The sequence below is a fragment of the Siphateles boraxobius genome, unplaced genomic scaffold, assembly GCF_051911475.1.
Source record: "Siphateles boraxobius isolate OS27281-9 unplaced genomic scaffold, OSU_SipBor_1 165, whole genome shotgun sequence".
In the NCBI taxonomy this organism is placed as follows: Eukaryota; Metazoa; Chordata; class Actinopteri; order Cypriniformes; family Leuciscidae; genus Siphateles; species Siphateles boraxobius.
Genome location: NW_027508772.1, coordinates 130,642 through 142,672, shown reverse-complemented (window position 1 = coordinate 142,672; position 12,031 = coordinate 130,642). Strand labels below are relative to the sequence as shown.

The window sequence follows — 12,031 nt, the reverse complement described above, 5'->3', positions numbered from 1 at the left end:
CACGGGCTGAGGGTTTGGAGGCAGGCCGGGGTGATTTTCACACGGAGCATGCCTCTCTGCCACGCTCTCCACCACGGGACTCGGTCGCGAAGCCAGTGCTGGAGTGGTCTCATATGCAGCAGGCCGAGCGGCGTAACTGCGGCTGCGGCCGCCATATGCCCCAGGAGCCTCTGAAATTGTTTCAGATAAACCACTGTACTGCTCTTGATGAGATTCAGGCAGTTCAGCACCGACCGGGCGCGATTCTCTGTGAGGCGTGCCGTGTGTTGGACAGAGTCCAGCTCCAAACCGAGAAAAGAGATCCTCTGCACGGGGGGGAGTTTGCTCTTCTACCAGTTGACCTGAAGACCCAACTGGCTGATGGGCTGGAGCAGCAAATCCCTGTGTTCGCATAACTGCTCCCGAGACTGCGCCAGTATGAGCCAGTCGTCGAGATAGTTGAGAATGCGAATGCCACGCTCTCTCATGGGAGCGAGGGCTGCCTCCGCGAGCTTCGGAAAGACACGGGGTGACAGGGCCAGCCCGAAGGGTAGGACTTTGTACTGATACGCCTGACCCTCGAACGCGAAACGCAGGAATGGCCTGTGTCGCGGCAGGATGGAGACATGAAAGTACGCGTCCTTCAGGTCTATCACTGCAAACCAATCTTGGGGACGGACACATTGGAAGATGCGTTTCTGCGTTAGCATTCTGAACGGGAGCTTGTGGAGGGCACGGTTCAGGACTCGCAGGTCCAAGATTGGTCATAATCCACAACCTTTCTTGGGTACAATGAAGTACGGGCTGTAAAAGCCGGTCTTCATCTCGGCTACAGACACCGGCTCTATCGCGTCCTTCGCCAGTAGGACAGCGATCTCCGCACGCATGACAGGAGCAGATTTGCTCGACACAGAAGTGTGGCGAATGCCCCTGTACCTGGGCGGACTCCGGCGGAACTGAATCGTGTAGCCGAGCCTGATGGTACGGAGGAGCCAGCTGGACGGGTTGGAGAGCACCTTCCAGGCCTCGACGAACCGGACCAGGGGGACCAGAGGCACCACAGGCGCACCCGGGGTGGGGTAGCGAGGTGAGGGACAGGGACCCGGCTCGGAAGGCCCGTGGGCGGCCCGAAGCGGGGTCTGAGTGAGCCGTGCTGCACTTACCTGACTCCACGGGGCAACAGAGGATGGGTGAGAAGGCGGATGGCCGGGTCCTCGAACGCATCGTGTTGCCGGCTGGCGAACAAGAGGGGGCTGGGGGGAGCGAGGCTGTTCCACAGGGTCGCAGACCGCCAGCCTCGCCCTCTTGGGACCCAGGGACGGAGAAATTCGCTCTTTCGACAATTTGGGTACCACTGGACTCCGGAGAGCCAATGGTGGAACGGTGACCGTCTGAAGAGCTAGTCCCCCCATCCCTGGGTGGCCTGTCTCAGGAATGCTTCTGACACTCGCCCCCTGGCTGGGCAGTGACTGAGACAGATCGGGCGGCCTGCCTGCTGCTGGTTCTACGCTGGGGCCTGGGTGAAGCTGTTGCGGAGACCCCGCGGAACCGGAGGCAGCGGCAGGGGGACGCCCTCAGCGACGAACGGGCGGAGGGACTATCACCGGCGGCAGGGTGGAGGAAACAGCGGGCCGCCGGGATAGGGTGTGTCGGGGAGCCTCCGTCCGAACCTGGGTGGCAGAGAACTGTTGGGCGCAGCTCTCCGCCACGTCGCCGAACAACCCAACCTGGGAAATTGGGGAGTCCAGGAACCTTGTCCGCATCCGCCATCTCAACCAGGCTGAGCCAACGATGGCGTTCCTGGACCACCAAGGTGGACATCGCTAGACCGACCGCACATGCCGCGACACTCGTTGCCCGGAGGGCGAGGTCAACGGCAGTGCAGAGCTCACTCATGAGCGCCCGGTCTAAGCTACCCTCGTGCATGTCCCTGAGTGTCTTGGCCTGGTAGACCTGCAACTACGCCAAGGCATGGAAAGAGGAAGCGGCTTGCCCGCAAGCTCTGTAAGCTCTGACCGCTAATCCTGACGCGAACTCACAGGCCCGCGAGGGGAAACAAGGATCCCCCTCCAGGATGCAGTGGCCGTTGGACATAAGTGAGCCGCAACAGACCGCTCCACTGGAGGGATAGCCTCATAACCCTTCACCGCTCCTCCGACAAGGGTAGTGAGGGAGGAAGAACTACTTAAGTCGTTTTCAGCAGTAAAATGCACCTCGGGAAAGAAGGGCACTGGGGCGGCGGGCTGAGAACCAGCACGGCCCGCCCCGAGATACCAATCATCCAACCGAGACTGAACAGGACACGGTGGAGGGTTCCACTCGAGCCCGACAGCCTCGGCGGCCCGTTTCAGCATAGCTGACGATTCTGGATCCGGCTCGGGCAACATTGAACTCCCAGAGGGAGACAACGCAGCCGAGTCGTCATCTCCAGAAGTCAGCTCACCCTCCGATGCTGCTACCGACATCCTGTCCTCCAGGGGAGCCCCGAGTGAAACCGCTGGCCGACCCATTACAGATGGACCAGCGGACAACACCGGAGGCTCCAATGGCAGCAGTGGAAGGGAGGGGTGAGGAGCCCACAGGGAATGGTTACCGGGCGGGACATCCAACACTACCCTCCGGTCACCCATCCCACACAGCACCCGTGCAGGGTGGGGCGTGGTAATGGGGACTCGCTCTCCGCGAACGAAGGCGAGTCTCGCCCTCAACACTGCGACAGTCATGTTCCCACAGTGAAAACTTGAGCTCTCCACAAAAGCTGCCTCAGCGTGCTGTAAGCCCAAACACGTGATGCAACAATTGTGACCATCAGAGAGAGACAGGGAACGACCGCACCCAGAAACGCACGGGCGGAATGACATCTTGAAAAAGACGCAAACGCACCCGTGTTGCTCTTTTAGGAAGTGAAAACTCTCACCAGTGCCGGAGCACAAAGGGGAATGACCGCGGCAACACCAACACAGGAATGGTGCACCCTGTGTTAGTGAAGCACTCACTTTTTCGCCCTCAACCGACCGTCAGACAAACAAACACAAACAGAAACTTGGTTGCTGTGAGAACAGCAGTTGAGAGCTTGAAGCTCGCGATCACCGCTGCATTCGCGCTGCAAACACCGACACCAGGAGAGACTTCCCAAAGAAGCGCCGACACACTCGCTCGTTGTACAACAACACTCTTCAGATCCAGACATGAAGCTCGGCTCCGAAGCGAAAGGCAAATGGTGTGTAAGGAACTCAGCTTTTTGGAAATATTAATAATCAATAATATCTTGTTATTATTAATTATAAATATTTGGGTCAGTTAATTGGATTAACTTGATGTGGCTGAATTAATATTACAATCAATTAATCAGTTCTTCCAACGAACTATTTTGATTATTAATTTATTCTAATAAAGGGTATCTTCCATGGCCACCGAAGAATAATTATTTCTTCGCCTGTACAGTACTTTGAGCCAGTAGCAAAAACCGTGATCGTAAAGTGACTTGTATTGCAAACAAAACAGAACCAAATACATATTATGTACAAGTTTTATTAACTAAATATAGATATTTATATGAATATAAATAAACTAAACAACATACACACATGAATACATAAATAGGTTAGTGATAGGATGAAATTGGAAACCGGAAGAGGGTCTATGAGAAGAACCATCAGAATTTCATTTTCACATTTCATTGAATTGAATACTTGCATTTGTAATGGGAACAATTCTTGAAGTTGTTGAAAATTGGAGTCGTTGATGGTTCCGGCAGTGTCAAGTGGAAGTTGGTTGAGCGTTCTCTTTCTCCGGGAACGCATGACTGGTTTGGTGAAGGCCTGGGACTCTGTTGAGGCCACGCCGAGCACCCAGGAGAAGTGAGGAAGTCGGAAGGATGGGTGATTGGAGTCGTTGTTGGTTGGAGTCTTTGTTGGTTGGAGTCTTTGTTCCAAAACTCCTGAGATTGTCCTTGGTTCTTTGTGAGAGAGTTTTCTCTCTTTTCCATGAGGCCGGATCTGGTTGGAATCGAGGCCTGCTGGGCCCTGGGGCCCCCTTGGAGGGGGAGGGGGCTCCCCAGTCTCACCAGAACAGTGTTGCGGCTGGATGAAAGAACTAAGAGAGGGCGGTCACTGTTGCCTGCCTCTGATATACCCTGAGAAAGAACCAACCCCTAAGGTTTGAATGGACCTATGAGTAAGGTGACATGTCCGAGAGGGGAAGCGGCTCTTAGTTGATTTATGGTCTTTGTCCCCAGCATGCTTAGACTGTTCATTCAAGCTCAAATAGACATAACAAATTCACATTGCATTCTAAGAGAAGGTGATGTACATCAAAGTGTGTGTCATTAAATGAGGATTAATTTGCTAGGAAGCATGATACAGGTGAGGTTATATTGAACGTTGGGTGATTGTTCAACCACATACACCCCAATCAAACATACCATGTTGTTATACCTAATAGTACACGAGACAGTAAATCATCACAGTTTCTGTGAGGCATGTTCCTTCATAGATCAGAGTAACACCGCAAAGTTTATTTAATTAAAGATGGTCTCTCTCTCTTAAGCATGTGGCGCATGTGGCCACATTCCTTTGAGGTCGTAAAGTCTGTTATCAGTCTTAAAGTGTTCTGTAACCGGACACCCGGCTGACAAAGTAACTTCATTTGTGAGGTTAGTTTTGGGGGAGAGTTTCATAGACCTTTATATTCATTAAATATAGTGAATATGAATAATTAGTGTGTGTCTGATTGGTCCAGACCCTAGCTCGGCTCCGAAGCGAAAGGCAAATGGTGCGTGCATCCACTTCCGTATTTATACCCGCGCTTCGGGGCGGAGTGTGAGATGCAGATCTCGCACGCCAATGTGTATTGGCTCGTTCAATAATACTCGAAGACAATAGGCTCCCTGGCGTGATCCCATTTCAGTCGTCGTCGACTACGTCCGACATTATCGACTGAAAGGGAACAGCTCTTTTCAGCGCATCACACTTCGCCCAGTTTCGGTTTTCAATCGTTCAAGTGTTTAGCCTACATGTTCTCTTGTTTGTATTAGAAAAGGAATAAACCACACCTCTCAATCCAATCGAAATTATTTGTAATAGAGCTGACACTTTCAGTTTTTAATCGGTTATGTTATAGCCCTTTTTGTTTTTTATGTTTTTTATGAAATATCTGTAGTGACTGCATGATCGTAACACGGTATTATTTACCGGCATACGAGCCACAAATTAAAGCTTGGCTAGCCACGCAATGAGTAACACAAGAGGGTTAAGCAACGAATTTGAACATTTTCTCTTCCCTTCTCCAGGTTTGGTAGTGGTTATGTGTGGCACAGGGGCACCAGTGTCGAGGGAACTCTAAGTACTGAGGATCTTATTCATTTCTCACCTTGACAATGAGTTCTATTAATCACAAACTTTGGTCCAGTCTACACAATAAATGTAATGATGGTTCTGTGAATTCGGGATGACCACCAGAGCTCTTTATCACCCAGAATATGAGAGAAATTTAAATTTACCCTTCTCAAACCAATGAATTATTTTGAGCATTAGGGTTTACAGTGAAGGTTTTTGCATTTACTGTTGTAGAATCTGAACTCAGCAGGAATGAGGCTTTATCATGCTTTATTGACTTGATAAACAAGTTTTGCACACGTCACTAAAACTCAAAACCAGGAAGCAGGAAGAGTTCAAGAGAAAGAGAAACTAAAGTGCAGTTGAGCTGTTGTGTGTTTGTGTCTCAGTATACATGCAGTAAAATGGCAGAAGCCAGATTTTCTCAGGATGAGTTCCTGTGTCCAGTGTGTCTGGATCTCCTGAAGGATCCGGTGGCCATTCCCTGTGGACACAGTTACTGTAAGATCTGTATTACAGGCTGCTGGGATCAGGAGGATCAGAAGAGAGTCTACAGCTGCCCTCAGTGCAGACAGACCTTCAGTCCAAGACCTGCTTTAGCTAAAAACACCATGCTGGCTGAACTGGTGGAGAAACTGAAGAAGACTAAACTTCCTGCTGACTGTTACGCTGGAGCTGGAGATGTGCAGTGTGACGTCTGTACTGGAAGAAAACACAAAGCCGTCAAGTCCTGTCTGGTGTGTCTGGAGTCTTACTGTCAGACTCATTTTGACCGTCATGAGGAATTTCACTCCCGTAAACCACATAAAGTGACTGATGCCACTGGACGACTGCAGGAGATGATCTGCCAAACACATGATAAACTCCTTGAGGTTTTCTGTCGCACTGACCAGAAGTTTATATGTGTGCTGTGTACGATGGACGATCATAAAAACCACGACACTGTATCAGCTGCAGCACAGAGGACTGAGAAACAGGTATGAAACTACACACTGATGAAATAATGTTGACACTATTTATATGATCAGGAAACATCATTCACACTGCAGACGTCACAGAACGTGAAGAGTAGCTGTAAGTGGACTTTCACCGCTGAGCGTATTTGTGCTCCGCATTTAACTTAACAGAAAATATGGTGAAAATACATCGTAAACATTTGTCAACACAAACTTTAAAAAGATAACCCTCTTCCCATGATGATATAGTGACAGTATAAAGTGCATCTCTGTTATTGGTTTGTGCTGCAGAAGCAGCTGAAGGAGACGCAGAGGTCGTTCCAGCAGAGGATCCAGCAGAGAGAGAAAGATCTTCAGCAGCTGAGAGAGGCTGTAGAGTCTCATAAGGTGAGTCTGGAGAAGAAGAGAAGTTTGAGAAGTCTCAGTCAGGACTCACTGAAGCTCACTGTGTGATTGTGATGTGTGTCCTAACAGCGCTCTGCACACACAGCAGTGGAGGACAGCGAGAGGATCTTCACTGAGCTCATCCGCTCCATTGAGAGAAGCCGCTCTGAGGCGACACAGCGGATCAGAGATCAGGAAAAGACTGCAGTGAGTCGAGCTGAAGAACGACTGGAGCGACTGGAGCAGGAGATCAATGATCTGAGGAGGAGAGACGCTGAGCTGGAGCAGCTTTCACACACACAGGATCACATACATTTCCTGCAGGTAACAGAGATCCAGAAGAACAGAGTCATAGTGGACTTGAGCAAGAGACTCAGAGAAACATTTGATGAGAGCAGAATGAGCCGCTGACTGAAGTGTTGATCTGTGTGTTCAGTTATTATATAATCATCAGTCAAACTCTCATCTGATCATATTCACTCACATTTCAACTTTTTTACCTTTATGATTTCTTACTTCATGGTGAAATCAGTGAAATTGATGGTAGCAATTTGAGTAATATTCATCAAAGTTGCATCAGATGATCTTCAAACTTGACAGAATTGACAGTATTTTCATAATGGTTTGCCTTTAACACATTGATGAATTTGACCATGAAGACCCTAAACATGAAGTCTGTATATTAGCAATGCTTCAACATACTGAAACCACACAAAACATGACCTTGGGATCGTGTCCTAAGAGTCCTTGTGAATTTCAGTGTCACTAACTGCTCAAAAGTGATAAATAATGTTCAATCTGCTCGTAGCTTTTGAACTGCTTTTCCTGAGTGAATCTACTGAAGTCTACAATGAGACCAGGACCGTTTCTGGACATTTTCCCCTTCCCAAAACTCACACACTCAAAACTTAAATACCAACGTTTCTAAACATTGATATTTTTTATTTTATAAATAAGTTGTTTATTAACATTGAAATCATTCCCAACTAATGTACATTAATTATTTTTTCTGCTCTCATATTGGTTGTAGGATCAACATTAGCGTTCGGTGGTTCAGCGTAGTTTGTTAGCAATGAAAGTTTGAATACAGATGAAATAAATAAATCAGTATATTAAATCGCGACTCCAAATGAAAATGAGCATTTATGCTATAATCTGGCTCTTTACTCGAGTGTAAGATTGTTCATTAATGTTCCCAGAATAAAAAAATTTAAAAAAATAATTAAATGACAGGTTCCAGTGCACAGTATCCAAATCTAAACTCATTTATAGTAAATTGATTGTCCAGTTTATTTTCTATAGAGATTTCTAGTGGATCATTTCTCTCTCCTCATCACTCGCTGACGATCACTAATGAAAAACCTTGCTCTGTATTCACTCCATGTCAAAATTAATTCAGTGTGCTTTTAAATAATGCCAATCTCTAGACACACGATGTACTCAATGAAAAATAAATGGACAATGAATAGAATAAAATGAGAAATGTTCAATTATTCCCTTCAATACAACAGTATCGTTTCTCCACTTTCAATAATGCAACATTGTTTTTTCAATAAAACTTAAAGTGCTTTATTAAAAGTGAAATGACCCCGAATCCAAGCATATATGTAATTATTGTTCAGTAATACTACTTCACATTTCATAGAAGATTAAATTGATGAAAATAAAAATATCACATATTAATGCCTTTTCATCACACAAATATGAATTTATCACACTTTTCCCTTTAATTCTGTGAATAAAACAAAGGTTTTAATAACATTCCCAGTGTATTAAACTATTTTAGAGTCCAATTTACACAATATAATACAGCTAAGATGGAGATTGATGCATTTGATCAGGATAATGATATGATTATTTAAAATATTTAATGTGAGAGAGATGTTGATATATTACTGACCTCTAGATTTTATTTCCACAAAACACATTAAATATTTGGATTTATGATGGCAGTATTTCTAGTAAAATTATGCATTTCTGAAGCTAATATTGAGCTTAAATTGATAGGAAGTCCTCATATCGTGTAAATGTCAAACGCTAGAACTTGTATCTGTAATGTCACATAATGAATATGAGCAGAATGAAGCTGATGCTGTGAAAGTGCTGGATTGAGGAGAGTTACTAAAGATCATCAAGAGCCGCACAGATCTGACAGTAGAGCAGGTTATTGATGAAGTGTGGAGGTGATGAGCTTTGATTTGTGTTTTCTGTAGAGTTTCCAGTCTCTCTCAGCTCCTCCTGAATCTACAGACGTAAATGACAATCCCTTCAGTTCTCTCTCCTCTTTTGATGGCGTGAGAGAATCTGTCCGTCAGCTGAGAGACAAACTGGAGGATTTCTGCAAAGAGAAGAAGATCTCTGACAGAGGTAAAGTCCTGTTCTCAGAAATCATCCTCCATCATCTCAGATCATGTAGAAGATCATATTAGAAATGTCTTAGGAACGGATGCAGGGATCATTTTCTCTTGACATGATAATCACACTCTTCATGTCTGTTGATTTCCACAGTCACTTCCTCCAACATTGTTCCCAGAACCAGGAACGACTTCCTACAATGTAAGTCACTAAGAAAACAAGCATATAAATTATCTGAGTGTGTTCATGTTCTTCTGGAGAAGTGAAAGAAAACATGACAGAAGAGGTTTATAGTAGATTATGTAAATGATGATTTGCACAGGATATCTGGTAAACTCTACTGAGATTTATTCACATTTTAAACACATTTTATTTATAGAGCTGTACATACAGTGCATAATGCAGACATCTGTACATAAGTCTTCTGTCTCAGATGTACACCACATTATCATTATTATTATTGTTTATTTTATTTATTTATGTTTTTTCCTTAGTCTCATTTAAATGTCTGTTCTCATGTCATTTATGAGTGTATATATTAATGTATGTATGCATGAACCAAGAGCTCCTGTGAAAAACACAGCAGCTCCTCGTTTGTTTGCGCAAACTTGGCAAATAAAGTTCATTCTGATTCTGAGACACTGACGATATATTGAACATAAAGAGTTCAGATACACTGAAAAATATTATAACATTTATTCACTTGAAAAATTTGAGGTAATAATTCACACAAAGTATTTTTAACTTGATTCACTATAAATCAGTAATTTAGTTTGAACTTGTAATTTCCCTGGCCAAGGAAAAATAAATAATATATATATATATATATATATAAACTGTACTGAGACACTGATGATATATTGAACATGAAGAGTTCATCTTCATTAAAAGATCAGACAGATTCATAATTCCTGATTCTGATGTGTTTTATCTCCATCAGATTCCCATCAGCTCAATCTGGATCTGAACACAGTGAATAAACGACTCCGTCTGTCTGAGAGGAACAGAGTGATTACTTACACTTACCCAGAGTTTCAGCTGTATCCTGATCATCCAGACAGATTTGATGAAGTGTGGCAGCAGGTGTTGTGTAGAGAGAGTGTGTGTGGACGCTGTTACTGGGAGATTGAGTGGAGTGGTGAATATGTGTTTATATCAGTGTCATATAAGAGCATCAGCAGGAAGGGATCGGGTAGTGAGTGTGTGTTTGGATCTAATGATCAGTCCTGGAGTTTGATCTGCACTTCCCCCAGGTACTCATTCAGACACAATAACATACAGACTGAACTCCCTGTAAAGCCCATCAGCAGTAGAGCAGGAGTGTGTGTGGATGACAGTAGAGCAGGAGTGTATGTGGATGACAGTAGAGCAGGAGTGTGTGTGTATCACAGGAGAATCGGAGTGTATGTGGATCACAGTGCAGGAACTCTGTCCTTCTACAGCGTCTCTGACACAATGAGCCTCATCCACACAGTCCAGACCACATTCACTCAACCGCTCTATCCTGGGTTTATGGTTGGTTCTGGATCATCAGTGAAACTGTGTTGATGAATCAGAATAGACTGTAGAGAGATTCTACCCATAATGCTTTGAGCTGCATGATAAATCATAAACACTGAGGTGTTATAGAGTCTCTTACTTTCTCTTTATTACATTAATAACATGTTCAGATTATGGTTGAGTAAGTGTGAGCTTGAAGCTGATATAATATTCCCCGCTAAACTCAATCATTTAAATATTTTGTCTCATTATTTCGTATGTGTGTCTGTTGTGTAAATGTGGATGTGGATGTATATGCGCATTATGGACATATGCGAGATTGTGTGTGTATTTTTTCCCTCTTTTGTTCATTCACGAAAAGTAAATAAAAAGTTATGTAAAAGGAAACTCCCTGTTTCCAAAACATCAATTTCTCTTCAGAATGAAAGTACAATGATAATAGAAATCACTCACACAATGTCAGGACGGTCTGATTACAAAATAAAAGCCCTCCAAAACGTCATAACTTGTTTTGTCAATAAATTTAGATAGATATAAAAATATGCCGTTGCTATATGGACAATTTCTAAATACACATTTTATATAATGTGTCTGAGAAGAAAAGACAGTCGGATAAATGGCCCTCAACTACATTTCTGCAAATTAATAATCATATTAGCTTAAACTATAAAACAAATGGTTTCACGTGTCAAATATCTGGTCCAAACAACCATCAACTACTAGTTGCTCTATATTTCTGAAGTCAATCTGAAACGATAGAAAACTGTGTGTATTTGACACTTTATGAGGCTTTTATTTTGAAATTGAACATCAGACAGTCCTGAGATTGAGTGATTGACCATAGCCAATACAAGTATATAATGGTTAAATATGTTCATCTTCTACAGTTGTTTGAATCATTAAGAGCAGATTTGAAAACAGGTTATTAGTAAACCAAGAAAATTCTGACATGCCGAAGCATCTTTATCTGGATACCAGAACAACCCATGAAATATAATAAATATAAATACATTTAGCAGTAACTTTTAGTCAAAATAATCTATGAGAATAATGCAAAAATTAATCACTTACTATTTTATATCTATTAAAATAATAATAATAATAATAAAACCCTTGCTATATCATGTACTGCGCTGGACTAACTAGGACTCGTCACAGCGCTTCATATTGTTGCTCTATTGTTGGTTTGGTCGCTTCTATTGCTCTGGTTTGTAAGTCATTTTGGATAAAAGCATCTGCTAAATGAATACATGTAAATGATAGAATAATGCAAACATATATTATTAATTTTAAGCAAAACACAAGCACTATTATACATAGGTTACTATAGACACAAGCTTGTTCTTTTGAAGATCGTAATATATTCTGCTGATCAGTATTGGCAGGTTATAATCTAATTAGTTTTTTTTAAAGTAGTGTAGTTAATTACATTTTTAGATATTATTACTGTCTTTAATAATGTATAATAATGTAGTAATGTCATGTGATTCAGTTCCTCTATGTCTATAACGTTACGTCAGT

At 43.5% G+C, this 12,031-nt stretch overlaps 1 protein-coding gene across 1 annotated transcript; it reads left to right on the top strand.

Annotated features, from left to right (window-relative positions):
- The first annotated feature begins 5,642 nt into the window (after positions 1 to 5,642).
- LOC143740083 (tripartite motif-containing protein 16-like) lies at positions 5,643 to 10,897 on the top strand. Its single transcript, XM_077232160.1, has 6 exons — positions 5,643 to 6,292; positions 6,563 to 6,658; positions 6,746 to 6,979; positions 8,869 to 9,022; positions 9,164 to 9,211; positions 9,951 to 10,897. Exons 1-6 carry the CDS (start codon positions 5,720 to 5,722, stop codon positions 10,556 to 10,558), a joined length of 1,713 nt encoding a protein of 570 aa, XP_077088275.1. The 5' UTR covers positions 5,643 to 5,719; the 3' UTR covers positions 10,559 to 10,897.
- Positions 10,898 to 12,031: the final 1,134 nt, after the last annotated feature.